The sequence below is a fragment of the Pituophis catenifer genome, unplaced genomic scaffold (assembly GCF_029215685.1).
Source record: "Pituophis catenifer annectens isolate HBS135680 unplaced genomic scaffold, rPitCat1.0.hap2 SCAF_1, whole genome shotgun sequence".
In the NCBI taxonomy this organism is placed as follows: Eukaryota; Metazoa; Chordata; class Lepidosauria; order Squamata; family Colubridae; genus Pituophis; species Pituophis catenifer.
In genome coordinates this window covers 306,018,883-306,035,812 of record NW_027256881.1, presented here as the reverse complement: position 1 = coordinate 306,035,812, position 16,930 = coordinate 306,018,883, and the positions used below count along the sequence as shown (strand labels likewise).

General features: G+C 37.3%; 1 protein-coding gene across 2 annotated transcripts in view; it reads left to right on the top strand.

Annotated features, from left to right (window-relative positions):
* The first annotated feature begins 165 nt into the window (after positions 1-165).
* Positions 166-16,930, top strand: part of EFCAB11 (EF-hand calcium binding domain 11) — a 46,471-nt gene continuing 29,706 nt past the window's right edge. Inside the window, exons 1-6 of one of the 2 annotated variants that reach the window (XM_070931489.1) lie at positions 166-407; positions 5,557-5,652; positions 7,354-7,399; positions 9,686-9,787; positions 10,709-10,799; positions 13,751-13,877. In XM_070931489.1, coding sequence (XP_070787590.1) covers positions 330-407; positions 5,557-5,652; positions 7,354-7,399; positions 9,686-9,787; positions 10,709-10,799; positions 13,751-13,802 — 465 coding nt within the window. In that variant the 5' untranslated portion in view covers positions 166-329 and the 3' untranslated portion in view covers positions 13,803-13,877. Of the gene's footprint in view, positions 408-5,556; positions 5,653-7,353; positions 7,400-9,685; positions 9,788-10,708; positions 10,800-13,750; positions 13,878-16,930 lie in introns of those variants that run through there. The other variant, XM_070931488.1, reaches the window with a different exon arrangement.

Genomic DNA, 16,930 nt, shown 5'->3' with positions numbered 1-16,930 from the left:
ACATCCCCGTCGCTACCAATGATTGGGCCGTTTATCAAGAACTAAGTACAGAGGTCTTCAAACTTGGTAGCTTTAAAACTTGTGGACTTCAACTCCCAGAATTCTCCATAGCTAGCTGGAGAATTCTGGGAGTTGAAGTCCACAAGTCTTAAAGCTGCCCAGTTTGAAGACCTCTGCACTAAGACTACGAACTATCAGTTTGTTCCCGCCCGATGCCTCCAATGGGACTTTCTCACGCATTTTGATCGCCAGGAGGAAGTTGAGGGAGGGCGTCGCTCCGTTGCTAAGGGAAGCTTCATTGAGAGTTGGCGGTGCTTCTGCTGTTGGCAATGTGCGCGGCTCCTAAAGAAGCGGCGAAATCCAAAGACTGCCCAGCCGAGAAGTACCGCAAGAAGCGATGGGTTAAAGTAGGTAGTTTAAATGGGGCTTTTATTATCATCGATGTCCCTGTATTTTCTCGTCTCGTCTGAAAAATCCCCCAACTGCTAAAGACCCCCAACCCCACCAATGCAACCTGCGAAGGATTTATTTATTTATTTGTTTGTTTGTTTGTTTGTTTATTGGTTCGATTTATATGCCGCCCTTCTCCAGAGACTCAGGGCGGCTTACAATGCGTTAACCAATAGCCTTCATGCTTTTGTATATACCTGCTTAGTAGGGCTTTCGGCCCCCCCAAGCGGTGTTCTTTTTTATACAAAGTCAGCTTATTGCCCCCACAATCCAGGTCCTCATTTTACCTACCTCGAAAGGATGGAAGGCTGAGTCAACCTTGAGCCTGGTGAGATTTGAACTTGCAGTAATTGCAGGCAGCTGGTGCTACTTAACAGCACTTTAGTCTGCTGCGCCACCAAGGCTCTTCAATGAAGAATGTATCTTCAGAATACATTCCAAGGAAACGCTGAGGGTGGGTCGGTGGGAGCTTTCCCCAAATACATGTCAAAATACAACTTTGTCTTGTGTGCCGGTTGTGTCCTTTCCTGGATTGGGAGGGAACTGCCTTGATTGCTAATGGAATGGATCCTGCAATGCACAATCCACTTTCCAACATTACAAGAATATCCAGAAACTTCAGCTGGTCCAGAATGCAGCAGGATAGGAAGTTATGGGTGCTGCTCAGCATGCCCTTAACCTCCCAGTATGTTTCCCCTTTACTTGTCCCAGCTTCTGCCAACCTAGCAGTTCGAAAGCATGTAAAAATGCAAGTAGAAAAATAGGGACCACCTTTGGTGGGAAGGTAACAGCGTTCCGTGCGTCTTGACAAGACTCGGTGGTCTAGAGGTGGAGCTCTTGCCTCAAAATCAGGAGGTTGTGAGTTTGATCCTAGGTAGAGGCAGATGTAGGGTCTCCTGTTTGGGCAGGGGATTGGACTCGATGACCTGCAAGGTCCCTTCCTACTCTATTAATCTGTTGGTGTTTAGTCATGCCAGCCACATGACCATGGAGACGTCTTCGGACAGCGCTGGTTCTTTGGCTTTGAAATGGAGATGAGCATCGCCCCCTAGAGTTGGGAACGACTAGCACATATGTGTGAGGGGAACCTTTACTTTTATCTTTTATGTTTCCAAGTGCAATACGAACTGCTGGTTCTCCCTTGGAAAGCCTAATGTGGAGCAAGAGTAGATAAATTGTGGGACTGTCTTTCCCCAGTTGCATGTATTTTTGCCTGCTCCATCAAATCCACTAAGAGAGGTGTGTTTGAAAGATGTGACCAAAAGTATGCCAACTGTGTCAGATTAACAGATTATAACAGAGTAGGAAGGGACCTTGGAGGTTTTCTAGTCTAACCCCTCTGCTCAAGCAGCAAATCCTTAGCATTTTGTGGTTTTCCAATCTCTTCTTAAAAACCTCCAGTGATGGAGTGCCCACAACTTCTGAAGGCAAGCTTTCTTGATTAGTTTCCATCTGTTGCTTAGTGTTCTGCCTTAAGGTGCTTTGGAAAATAGCTTAACCCCTTCTTTGAGGCAGATATTGGAACACTGCTATCATGTCATCCCTAGTCCTTATTTTCATTAAATTAGACATACCCAATTCCTGCAATTAGGAGGAATACATGGGAAAAAATAGGCAGAAGCCATGGGGAAAAATAGTCCCTCAAATAATAGAGCCTAAGGCATAAAAGTTCTCAGTCCACGTACTGCTGGAGCCTAGCTTGTAGGATTTTGAGCATAACTTTACTAGCATGTGAAATGAGCGCAATGGTGCAGTAGTTTGAACATTCCAGCAGTCTGTGGACTGAGAACTAACAAAAATAAAGACAGGATTTCGAAGAGTCAGAAGAACTGGAGTTCCAGAAAGCCATCTACATCTGCTTCATTGACTATGCTAAAGCCTTTGATTGTGTGGATCACAACAAATTGTGGCAAGTTCTCAAAGAGATGGGAGGAGAGGAGGCGTGGCCAATGTCACAGCAGCAAGACGGGCTCTTTAAGGTCTCTGATTGGTTCAAAATTGGGAAAGGAGTCCAACAAGGCTGTATACTGTCGCCCTGCCTATTTAACTTATATGCAGAGCACATCATGAGAAAGGCAGGGCTAGATGAATCAAAAGTGGGAATTAAGATTGCCGGCAGAAATATCAACAACCTCGGATATGCAGATGATACCACTTTAATGGCAGAAAATGAAGAGGAACTAAAGAGTCTCTTGATGCGGGAGAAGGAGGAAAGTGCAAAAGTGGGCTTGAAACTCAACATTAAGAAAACTTAAAAACTTAAGATCATGGCATCCGGTCCTCTCAATTCCTGGCAAATAGATGGGGAAGCAATGGAAGTAGTGACAGATTTTATTTTCCTGGGCTCCAAGATCACCGCAGATGGGGACTACAGCCAAGAAATTAAAAGACATTAAAAGCTCGTGAGGAAAACTATGGCATATGTAGACAGCATACTAAAAAACAGAGACATCACTCTGCCAACAAAAGTGCGTATAGTCAAGGCTATGGTTTTCCCAGTTGCAATGTATGGCTGTGAAAGTTGGATCATAAGAAAGGCTGAGTCCAAAGAATTGAGGCCTTTGAACTATGGTGCTGGAAAAGACTCTTGTGAGTCCCTTGGACTGCAAGGCGATCAAACCGGTCAGTCCTAGAAGAGGTCAACCCTGACTGCTCTTTAAAAGGCCAGATCCTGAAGATGAAACTCAAATACTTTGGCCACCTAATGAGAAGGAAGGACTCACTGGAGAAGAGCATAATTCTGGGAACGATTAAGGGCAAAAGAAGAAAGGGTTGACAGAGAATGAGGTGGCTGGATGGAGTCACTGAAGTAGTCAGCGTGAGCTTAAATGGACTCCGGGGATGGTAGCGGACAGGAAGGCCTGGAGGAACGTTGTCCATCATGTCACAATGGGTCGGACACAACTTCGTGACTAACAACAACAGCAAGACATAAAAAGGCTTTATATATGACAATCACCATGTTGAATTGCACCTGGAAGCCTGCTGATAGAGGTGGAGACTTTTATATAGACATAACATAATCTGCTTGTACTGCCTTTTTCTTCACTAGTTAAAGTTTCCAAATGGATTTTAAGGGCAGCTTCAAGTAGAGTGAATTGCCAGAATCCAGATGAGAGATGACTAATGCATGAATGATTGTGAATAGGGCCCTCAGTTCAGGAATGGATACAACTGGTACACAAAGTGGATTTGGCCACAACTGCAACTGCTCCTTAAGCAGGAATAGTGAATCCAAGAAGTTCCCCGAATTGTGTATCAGTTATAATACAGAGGTATATTATTCCATTCGAAACTAATTTACAAAATCCCCAGGAATGGAAAGTCCATGAACCCACTTGGTCTTATCAGATTTGAGCTTGAGTCTGTTGTTTCAATCCAGATCATCACAGATTCCAAGAAGTAGGACCAGACTTTGACAACATTACTTGGTTGAACAGGGGTTGAGACTGAGAACCATCATCAGTTTACTGATTTTACCTAACCCTATACTGATGTATGACTTCACTGAGGGATCTAATATCATTGCAGAGCCATTTCTCATAATCCCAAAGCCAATAGTTGGTCCAGAAGACCTCATGATTGAGAGATCAACCAGGACAGATGCATCACCAAAGATCATCAAGTGCTGTTTATAGTACCATGTGATACCATGGGCATACACCATATGCTGAATGAACTTTAATCTGAATTAATGTACATTTTAGACATGCATTATGCCTGGAAGATGGGGATTTTTAAAGTTTTATTCTAGCCAGATAGATTGTTTATGGATTGTACTAATATTGGCATTAAAATTTCAATGAAAGTTAGAATTAGATCCATTTTTCCTAAACCAAGACTGGATTATAAAGTCTTATAATCTCTAATATATTTTATAATTGATATCTAGAATTTAAAATAACAGAGCTTATTGGTTGTTCCCTTTAATCATTATCCAAAGATTCTGAAGTAGCTTTGGTGTGTTTTCAGGACCTGATAATTTGTTCATGGATTTCATTAACAGTTTTCTTCACAAAGTGCTTCTAGTGATCATCAGGAGGCAATTTATCATTTTTCTTTTTCTCTTTGGGTTATTTTAAAGGCATGTTGCTGCATGATTCTGTAACTAAAAGAGGCCGAGATCTTTATTTAATGAGAAATATAGCATTACTAGATTCATGTGTATTTTCTCTAACCTCTTTCATATACATTCAAAGAATATCAAAGTATTTCTGAACTGCATTCGTACTATTATCCAATTAAGGATTGCTTTGACATTTTCTTATTTTGTGACTATTTTAGCAGCTGCTGAAAAAAAAGGTATAATTTTTCGAGGAAAGATATTCAAATTGTGAATCTTCATTATAAACTCTTTTTTATTGGTCTTAAATGTTGGGATTGACAAATTCACTGCATTATTAGCTTTGTTAAAAATGTAATCTCAAGTGTGGAAGACAACAGAGTTAGAAAGGAAGCTCAAGAGAGTAGGAAGAGGCAGGAAAAGAGGTAAATAGTTTGACACTGGACTGGCCAGTTATATCGTATGTAACCCTGTGTTGGGCCATTTGTTAAACATTCGTAAGTAATTATTTTACTATGTCTAGATTATTGTCTATCTGATAAAGGCATGATCTGTTTTTGACAAACTCATGTTGGCTTCTGATTATAACTTTGCTTTTTTTTTTTTTTGCACTGCTTTTTTGCCCACCCCTGGTCATTTGGTTTCTCTGTTTGGATAAGGAAATATTTCTGAAACAATAACCCACAGAACAGGGGTTGTCTAATGTATACATAGCATTATACATTACAGACAATAAAATTTCAAATTTTAAATTGGATAGTCATAAAACCATCTTGCAAACTAACCATTTCCTTTACAAATAAATGAATTTAAAATTATGATGAAATAACTATGTTGCTTTGATGCATAAACATACACATACAATTGGGAACAGCTTCTGAAGCAGTTACTAAGACTAAAAAGACTTTGTTGCTTTAAAAGTTTTAACACCATGTTATTATATGCTCTGAAGTTCATTTTGAAGGATTTTCACAGCTCTAGTATACATCAGGATAAGTAATGGTGAGCTTTTAAAATCCTAATTATCTTTATTTTTTATTTAGGCTTTTGAGGCATGTGATGAAAACAACAAAGGATACTTAAACCGAGAAGACTATAAAGTTGCTATAGTGATGCTATTTGGCTATAAGCCCTCAAAGGTACCATTTATTTCTTATATTGAGGATTGGCTTATTGTTTCAATATCTTGAACACAAGACATTTAATAATCTCTATTAATATGAAGTTTTCAAAGAACATTTTTTTCAGAATTATTTAAAAATATAAAACATTTGGTTCTTACTATCTTTTTGAGATATTGCAGATAGATTTTTCACTTTCCCTTGTTCTAAGCTTCAGCCTCCCAAAGCTCGTAGAATTCAGTAGGTGTACCCAGTGTAACCCTTATTATAAGCTTTTTAGTAGGGAGTAGTGGTGGGTTTCTACCGGTTTGCCCCGGTTTGGATGAACCAGTAGTGGCAGCGGTGGGAGGCTCTGCCCACCCGCCTGGATGTCATTAAGGATGCTGCGCGCATGTGCAGAAGCGCTGTGTGTGAGCAAAGCAAGCGCGCCTGCACTCTCACAGTTCCGAACCGGTAGCGAAGGTAAGTGAAAACCACTACTGATAGGGAGAGAACACAAACTCTATATGGCACCACAAAGAGTAAAGAGACACTTCCCTGCCTCTCAAAGGTGGAGGAAGCAATCTGGTTTACAGATCAAAAGGACTGCTTCTGTATCAAAGGTGCTTTTTTCAAAAGGCAATTGGACTGGTTTTTTCTTGACAAAAAAGAAAAAGACAACTGATGAAGCTTCTTGGATGAGAAGCAAAGCGTCTTCTTTTTCCTTAAGAAAAAAATAGTCCAGGTACCTTTTGCAAAGCACCTTTGAGACAACCTATGACCTGGATGGCTTAAAATCCCCATAGACAGACTGCTTCTGTACTTTAAAATGCCATTTAGCTTTACTGCAATATCATCTATGGTAAACTCAGATTTGTTTGGCTTTTATTCCACTGTTGTCACTATAACTATACAGGGTTTTTCCCTCTGTGTTAAATGAAAAGACAGTTATGCTGACAAATATGTTACAGTGTTGAGTGCAAATATCAGTTATCATGAGACAAATTGTGCTAAGAGAAGAATGTTCTTGCTGTATGATTTGTGTTCACTCCTGTATATAAATTTAAAAGACTGAACATCTGATGGTTTCAGCCAATGGGAAAATGTCTTAGAATATCGTGTAAGCATTTGTCTTTTACTGGACTTAAAGTCCAATCTCAGGCTAGGTTATTTTCAATTACATTGACTAGACAAAAGCTGATTAAATTCTAATATTGGGATTTCCAACTGAATCCTAGTATTGTGTAATTCATGAGCTGAGGGCTGGTTTGGAGGAGTATTGAGGTTAAAAGCGCAACTCATAGAGGGAAAAAAAAGCAGAAATAATTCCCAGATTCAAAAAATCAGCGTGAAGCATTGTGGTTTGGGACTAACGTGGATGGATCAGAATTCTGAGGAGGTAATGCCAAAAGCTTTTGGTGTAACAGATATTAGGACAGTGTTGGTGAACTTTTTCGGCACCGAGGGCCAAAATGGCTGCTCTTCTAGTTTCCGGTGCGCGCATACGCACCAGCCACCTGATCTTCTAGTTTCTGGCGCGCATGTGTGCAAAACTTTGATTTTGCTCTTAATGTTGAGTTCTCATAGGATGATTGTGGGGAAAACAAGTGGATCAAAAATAAAGTGGAATAAAGATTTAATTAGATAATTATGTATTTATCCTAATAATTCTGAAGAATTGGTTTATATGTGAGCATTTAAGGGATTTTTTTTTTGTTGATATTATTTTTTCTATTTTAGGTGGAAGTGGATTCAGTTATGGCCTCTGAGAAACAAAATCCATTTGGTATTATATAAGCATGAAAATCTATTATTATGCACTGTTGATAAGAGCTTAATCAAAAACTAGAGAGTTTGAAAAGTTGATGTAGTTATTTTGTTAAATAGTGGAGACCCATTTTGGACATCAACTTGCAAATATTCATTTTGTTTATATTTTCGTTCCATTTTATTCAGTTTGTGATAGTTTACATTAAAAATGTGGAAGGTGGAAAAATTGCATATAGGTATTGTAGTGTAATTATTGCTTCAGACTGTGAGCCAAACCTAATATTGTTAAGCAACAGGGATTCCTGTCTTTATGCTCCTCCTATATTTCCCAGATCTGTTCAATATTATTTCCTAGTGTCCTGAGCATACTGGGAAGAAGGCCCTGCAATAGTGAAGGGTAAATCTGCTCCATCAGTGGTTCTTTTCTTCATATTTCAATAAATTTCTCTGTGGTCGCACCGACTGTCTGGAATGGATTGCCCAACGGGCTCCAGACGGCCCCCAACCTCTGCAGCTTCCGCGCCGACCTAAAGACATGGCTCTTTCAGCAACTTCCCTGATCTGCCGTGGATTTTAACTTGGGGATTCAGGGATTTTAAATTGGTTTTTAATATTATTTAATCTTTATCTATTGTTGGGTTGTTTTATTGTTGTGAGCCGCCCCAAGTCCTACGGGAGAAGGGCGGCATATAAATCTGACAAATAAATAAATAAATAAATAATGAAATTGATTTACAGATGTTTAACTGAAGAAAATAAAGAAATAAGTAAGAAAGTTGGGATAAAAATCAATCAATTAATCAATCAATCAAACAAACAAATAAATAAATGTGATGTGTGTAGGAGAAGAGCAGGCAGATCTGGGGTGGGCAGAATTAAACACATCATTAATTTAGAATCCTTGCATTGTCATAGGAGATCCAAGTCCAGCCCCTCCCCCCCCCGAATTCTGTTGACCCTTATCTAATGCCAATTTACTGCTGACTGTTAGTTGACTAGATTCCTGTGTATAGGCTTGAATAAATCTATGCTTCAACCTTAAAAATGGTCCTGATTATCTTTTGCCTGATAATGTGTTATTATTGTCTAATGATAGTAATTAGCACAAAAAACTGTCATTTATATATTTCTGCCCTATATTAAATTCATGAGATTAAAATATAGTTTAGCTAGCAAAATAATTTTTCTTTATCTATCATTCATTCTGAAATATCAGTCAGTTGCAATTCACTTTAGCATTGGTTACTTCATAATAGAAAAATAGTTTGCTTTAATATCCACATTAATATTGTGGATATTCTGCATATTAATATTCTGGAAACCAGAAATCTATTTGTAAATATGACATTTCTATAAATTAATAGTGGAAATAATGTTGCTAACAGTTTAGTGAAACAATAATCATATGTGATGGTTCTAATTGGCTGAAATAATATAATATGGAAATGAAATTACTGGTTTTGGTTCAAGATTTTAAGGTGGATGGATGGATAACAGTTCAATTCATATTTCTTGTGTGCTGCAAAATATATATGACTTCCTACTTTTATACTGATTTTATTAAAAATTTCCACTCACATTTTATTCCGTTAAAGCTAATTTTTATGTTTTATTTATTTTTTAATTAAATCTTCCTACTAACTTTCACTTTCAGATTATTATAGGAGTTTTGGTCCCACCTTTCTCCTAACATGCCGGCAGGCACTTAAGTTATCTCCAAGGGAAGTGAGAACTTGTAGTAATAACTTGGAGTCAATATGTTATTTTCATCAGAAAAAGGAATCAATTTTCCTATTTATGGTTAATTGTGATTACTAATTTTGATTTAATCACAAACCTTGCTACAATGTAGTCATGAGTAGTCTATTAATTTTTATAAGAATGTTTTAGTTTAAATTAAGAATATTCATTATATACTTGCATATTTTATAATAAAGTTAGTTTGCATTGCTATTATATATAGGTGTCTGATAAATGGTATTCTCTAGTAAATATATGAAACACTTATTTTGGAAATGCTACACATGGTCAATATATTAGTATTTAGTTTATCTAAATTTACATACATATATACTTATATTTGTATACACTGTGGTGCATTAATCCTGTGTACACAATGGGGAATAAGTTGCAATGAACTTCAGTCACCTGAATCACACGATGGGCAGCATATAAATTTTATAAATAAATAAACTCATGAAGAAGATTACATAGACTGTATTATCCTGCCTGAATTTTATTTATTGAAAGTATAATTATTAACTTCTGTTGATACATGCCTAACCATAGCCCTATTTTATAGGTTTATCACTTGAAGAATTTTTAAATCTTATGACTACAAAGAAGGTTGTACACTTTTACCATAGTGAAATAAGACGGTTATTCATGTCTTTTGACAGACAATGTAAGTTTTCCACATTGTGGAATAACTTTATTTGAATATCTGATTGATAAAATGTTTTGCTATTTTCTGTACAGCTTAGGGCAGCATAAAAACCTTTCTCCTCCTATCATCAATATCATTACAGGGCAGTTATTTAAGGCAAATTGCATTCTGGACTTGTTTGGGTGGGATTTGAGGCACTTAAAGGTAATCCATTCAAAGTTACAATGGCATGGAACAAAGGCAATATATGACAGGTCCTCGAAGTTGCGGTAGTCACAACACCCCCAAGGTCACCTGATTGTGATTTGGGCACTTGGGTAAGTGTCTCGCAGTTATGACATCACAGCATACCACAGTCACAAGATCATCATTTGCAACCTTCACTGCCTTCTGACAAGTAAAGTCAATGGGGAAACTGGAAAGAGGTTGCAAATGGTGATCATATGACCACAGGATGCCGTGACCATGAGGGATTCACCTAACAATCGCTACTGAGACTACCACAATTGTTGTTATGTTGGCATGGTCACATGACATTGCATTTTATAACCACATTGCTTAGCCACAGATTTTCCTGTCCCAATTACCATTAAGCAAGGACTACTTGTTCTATCTTGTGGACAGATTTGACATAATTCTCCCCAGTCTGATTTTTCAAACTCTATATTTGCCTTTAGTTAATGAGCCAGATGCTTCAGAGTTTACCAAGATTAGAAATAATATTATCCAATTAAAATGTAAAATCAGAAGGATTGTGAGAGCACCTTTTTTTTGATTGACAAATTTTATTAAGAAGCACAAGTTTACATTATTTTTTTCCAAAATATTTTGAAGCTCTTCATTTTTTGTGGATCAACAATTGCAGTTTTCAGTCTTGGTTTATGAATGTACAACTAAGCATCTTTCAACCAGCCCTTTTCTCTTTTATTTTTCAACAAGGTAAAGGATTTTTATCTTTTGAAGATTTCAAAAAAGCTTTCAGTATTGTTGCGCCAAAATTACCAGAAAGGATCGTTGTTGAAGCATTCAGGTAAGATGAATTCAATTATTTGAGATGCTCTGAAAAATTGCATGGTCTGATCTGGTCTATTGCAGTCATTGTATAGATAGTATTTCCTGCCAAATAATCAGATCTCTGTATTCTGTCCCTGCTCTCTTCCCCAGCATGCACTAATTAATTGTACTTGTATGTACTTTGTCCTCCTCTCTTATTTTCTCAATTACCCTATTATAAACAATTTCCAAAGAGATCAAGAAGATGGTTGGTGCAAGAAGTACAGTCAGATTACTTTGGCAAAAGGTAATAGGGGCCTTTGAGAATGCTCTGGAAGTTGTCTGACAAGGTGTCACTGCAGTAACTTAAAAATCCATGCAACACTTTCAATAATATTTCAGATGCTTCCTCCCTCCTGATAGATAACTTTCTTGTAGGTTTTATTCCATCCTGATTTAAAAACACAAATAAGTCATGGATGGAGTTAGGCATCTGTTTTTCCCATACTATATAGGATGTGAGGAGGGAAGGGTTCCATTTTTTAATTTATTCTTCAGAATTCAAATGAATTGGACAGTTCCCCAGACTCACACAAGGCAGAGCTAGCTACTTAGAAGCCAATGGTTTAATTATAAAATTATTCAGTGGCCTTTCCACAGGCTTACTATTTGAAATTCTCTATTTCAGTTTTATGTGATCTGTAGCATGCTTTGTCAAATCACAGTGTTTTCTTTAAACAATTTTCTGGAAACAATTGTTTAATTTCATTCAAGAACAGCAGGGTTGTACATGATGTGTATAGGTAAACCTAAGTTTTAATATGTACATTGATCTTAACAGTGCATCTGGAACAGCAAAATAGACCTAAATTGACAATATATTTGCTGAACCATGTGGTGGTGCTAAATAGCTTTTTAAAGAGAATCAGTGAAAGAAATGTAAACTATTTCACAATGCGGTACTCATCTTAGATTTTTTTTCTTGGGTATGATGCTGCTTTTTAAAATAAATTCTTAATTTTTTCATATTAACAATGACATTAACAACAACTTAGTGTACAGGTAATAATATATCTTGTGAGAAGTGAATCTTAGTTGCCATAGATCATCAAATATATTTAATCATTATAACAATGTCAATTCACCTCAGGTTTTCTTTAGTTTACCTCTTGATACAGGTTCTAAATACATATCAAAACTGTCACTACAAAATGAAGCAAAAACCACAACACTAGAATGGTACAAAAAAGGCAAACTCTTTAACTTTCTTTAACTGACAGGAGACCATAACATACTTTGTTGTTTCAGTACCTGCTTGCTGCCCTCAAATAGTCATAATGATTTTGCAAACAAAATTTGTACAGGATTCTAGTGATCTGTTCATGCATTATTTGTTCTCTCAGGAATAACTGAAATCAGTGAGGCAGGTCTTAACAAGTGTGGAGATTTTGCATTGTACTATCAAAATCCACAGGTTTCAATTTATATTCCTGTTCAAGTTTGTATCATATAATCAATTTACTGTAAATAGTGTTATGAACTCAAATGTAGCTCTGAACTGTGCCCATGGTTCTTGAGCTCTCTGAGTACATGGAATTCCCTGGTTGGATCACACCTCAACTGCTACCTTGTCAAAATTGGAATTAATTTGTGTATCTTTTCAAGAGGTCATGATGTACTTTCCTAACCTCTGGTCTATGGAATAGGGAGAAGTTGTATCTTTCCCAAGTTATTTACAAGTAGTCCTTATTACTGACTTCTCATTTAGTGACCATTCAAAGTTACAGTGGCAGTGAAAAAGGCTGGTGCTCAAGCTTGGGGCCCTTGCAGTGTCCCTGAGGTCATGTGATCATGATTTGGGTGTTTGGCAGCTGGCATGCATTCACAATGCTCACAGCATGTTGTGCTCACATGATCACCATCTGTGACCTTCACAGTCAGCAAACACAGTCAATAGGGAAGCTGGCAGAAGTTGTAAATTGTGGTCCTGTGACATTGCACTTAACAACTGCAGTGATCTATTTAACAACCGCACTTGAAACTGATGCCTTAATTTAAGCAAGTCACTTGATGTTTCACTTTACAACCATGTGGTTTAGTAACAGAATTGCCTGTCCCAATTGCCACTTCCTTCCCTTTGGCTAGCTTACAATAAATGCCAAGATACCTTTCCAGTCAGCATCTTCCTTCTCTTTGTGCTTGCCGTAAGACATAAGTGGAGAGGATTAGTAGCAATATATAAATATTTGATTTCTCTTCTTTATTTTAATAATCATAAGTATCTTGATTCCTGTAAAAGGAACCAAGATTTTACTCCTAATAATATTTGCAAAATAGAGCCAAACATAGGGTGCAAATGAGTCATTAAGCTGCAAATAAACAAGCGGCTGGACTTGGCACATTTTGTGTCCTTGTTCTCAAGCAGATATAATGGTATTGGCTTCTGCCCCTCTTCTGCTCAATGGGAAATATGTATATGCACCTTCTAAGTGGTGGTTCTCAACCTTTTCTTCACCACGGATCTCCTTTACATACCTTTTGTGGCCATGGACCCTGGCCACAGACCACCAAGACTTAACTCAAGATTTAAATCATAACATTTCTTCAAGCCTTTGAGGAGCCTTTGTGAAGACATCATGGCCCCCCAGGAGTCCTCAGACCACAGGTTGAGAACCACTGTTCTAGAGTGTTTGCTTTACAGCACAACAAAAATATATGTCTAGAAAGAACTCTTTCTCCTGTACATCAAATATTTCTTCTACTGTTATCACATTGAATGAGCTGGTCTAAGCAATTCCATCCTAAGTATAGCAGCAAAGTATGCGTACTTACCTGGAACCGTTACACTCAGTAGGAATTTGGATGGAGTAAGCATCCATGGTTTTATCCTTGATGAACCCAGCACAAATGTCCTATCTTCCTGTGTTCAGCTATTTCATCCTTCAGTTCATCTCTATCTTGTTTTTTTCTTTTTGTTTCCTAATTCAGCTTCCTTTTCATTACAATTCATTACAGTCTTTTCTGCACCTTCTTCTTTTAATAAAAGATGGGGTGTGTGCATGCTCCATGGCATAGGACCCGGGTACCTCCGAGACCGTCTCCTGCCACCAATAGCCTCCCACCGACCAGTTCGCTCCCACAGAGAGGGTCTCCTCAGGGTGCCATCGGCCAAGTTATGTCGGCTGGCGACACCCAGGGGGAGGGCCTTCTCTGTGGGAGCCCCAGCCCTGTGGAAAGAACTGCCCCCGGAAATACGTAAGATCTCCGACCTCCGGGTGTTTCGCTGCGCACTGAAGACCCTGTTGTTCCGCCAGGCTGGACTATCAACAAAATAGTCTTAAATTGGGGTATTTAAATTTTTTTGGGTTTTAAATCTGAGCCAATTTATTTAATTATTTTAAATTTTAAATTGTTGTTTGTCTGTGTTTTTAAATAGGCTGTACACCGCCCTGAGTCCTTCGGGAGAAGGGCGATATAGAAATAAAATTATTATTATTATTATTATTATTATTATTATTATTATTATTATTATTATTATTATTATTATTATGTGTGTGTGTGTGTGTGTATATACATATGAAGAAAGCATACATATGTTTGTATATATACACATGTATGTAAGGGGAAATAGTTTATATGTGAATATGCTCCTGAGCAATAAACAATTTTTACATATAATAGGCAATTAATTTAAATATTGTCTGTAAATATTTTACAGAAAATTTCCATATTTAAATTAACATTATTTTAATATTTTCCTGGTTTTTCCTTTTTTCAGAGAGTTCTCTTGCAAGTGTGCTGGGTGATAGACAGATAACATGTGTATGAGTATGTTTCTTATAGATACTTATTGGGACAGTTGGGGGGGAATCTCTAGGATTGATTTCAGCTGGAAGATGGCAATCCTAAATTGACAAAAATAGGAAAACTGATATATGTATGTATGTATGTATGTATGTATGTATGTATGTATGTATATGTATATATATATTTATATATATTTTCCTTTGAAAGCAGGCATCAGAATTTCATTTTTTTTGTGCCAGTGTGCTCACAGAAAAAAGTGACAATAAAGGTTATTTTATCTTATCTTAAAAAAAAGAAAAGACACACAATACATACACACATTCTATCTTAAAGTTCTTTTTATTTAACCACTTTTAAAATTCAGGCTCTCTTTTCTGTAAATAACATTTGCAGAAGCAGATTTTTGGAGATTGTATTACTACTCCTTTTTTAATCCAGTAAAGTAAACTTATGTTTTGGCATTCATGATCAGAATGAAGTTGCACTGATGATGTTAACTAGTTTGGGTAATGAGATATCTGCAAGAAAACAACCAACCTCAAAGAGCATCAAGGACCCCCTCATTAATGAATTTCTTCCTTTAAAAACTATGTACTTGGGTTGGATACTTTGTAAGACCCTAAGCTTCACACCATAACAATTCCTATGTATGCTGCATATGCCATGAAGCAAATGCAGATTGTTAGCTATTGCTGCTTTTGTGGGGATTTTTGATCAGGATATGCAAGATAATATTTGAACAGAAGCTATTTTTTTCTCATTTTAAGTTGACTTATGCTTAGATGAATAGGGTCACACACTGGAGGCACATTGTCTTTATCTGTTCCCATTCAAAATTACCTGAAATTATATAAAAATATGAAAATAATCAGATTTTGTGTGGATACCTTCAGCGAAGATCTTGTGCTATCTATGAAATTTTTATTTAGACATATACTGCCTAGTGAATATGAAACATTAATCTTCCTATGGCTAGTTGCCATGGGAACATGGTACACAGTGCAATGTCATTCCAGTTCTGGTGATTTCTGCAGTAGCTTTTCGATGATCTTCTTTCTTAGGCAATATTCACATAGCTTAATCTTTGCAAAATAATCTCTAATGGTTTACATATTTTACCTATGTGCTGATTTATCCCGTATTGTTTTAAAGTATTTCATGATTCTTACATGTTATACTTATTCTGTAGAATTGAAATGTATTTTACTAGGCCAAAGATCATCTATATCCCAAATGAATAAAATATTCTCATTCCTTACTATGAAAAGAATTATTTGTCGCTGCAGAAAGTTGGCTCACTTTTATTTTTAGAATTCCAGGGGAAAAGTCTTCCTCTTTCCCTATTTCTGTAAGGAAGTGCATCAGAGAAGAAGCTGGGAAATGGGGAAGCTTTTTCTGCTTTTTTTCTGGAAAACAATATAAAGGGGGGATTAAACATATCCAGTCAATTTCAAACCATGTATTGATTTTAGTTTATTTTGTTATTGTAATGTGTGCTGTGCCTTCAGTGCAAAATGCATTGTGTGCAACTTATTAACATTAGAATGTTTCATATCTTTTAAAAATATTAAATATGATTTTAGTCATGTAACAATTATATTACTGTATTTTTCGGAGTATAAAATGCACTGGAGTATAAGACGCATCATAGTTTTTGGTGAAGGAAATAGAAAAAAAACTGCCTACCAGGTATTCATCTGGCTAGTGTTCTTAGCCTGGTCAGCTTCAGCACATTAGTTTGCTGGTTTTAAGTGTGCGCTTTGTTGGGGCTTAAAAACAGCTTCTAAAGCACAGCTGATCATTGGAGGGAGCTCCAGTGAAGCTTGGAAGGGGTAAGAGAAGAGCTGTTCCAGGTAGTCATTTTGGGCACTGCACATTGCGTTGTAAGCCTTGAAATGCATTGCGTTTTCAGGCAGCGATCGGCAGCGGTGTGCTTTGGCGATCCCTGCAGCCTTGAAGGGCTCTCAAATGGAGGATTTGGAGGCTGAAAATGTGACGCACGGAGCCCAAAAACACAAGCCATTGTCGGGGGCAAACTGCAGGCAGGAAGAGGTAGCGCAGAGGCTGAAGGGTGGGGGCCGGCTACATTCAGAGTATAAGACGCACCCAAATTTTCAGCCTCTTTAAGGGGGAAAAAGTGCACCTTATACTCCGAAAAATACGGTAATTGAATTTACCTTTAGATATTTTCAAATCTTTTTTTTGGTGTTCCTTTATGTTTCCAAAGTTTTTTTGAGTCAAAAGTAGATCCACCGACTTCCATATAAACAATCAAAAGAAGATAAGGTCTTCCCCCCCCAAACTTCAAAATTTAGGTATTGACTCTTGTCCTTTGGTTTATGTAACTAAAATGCATCTTGG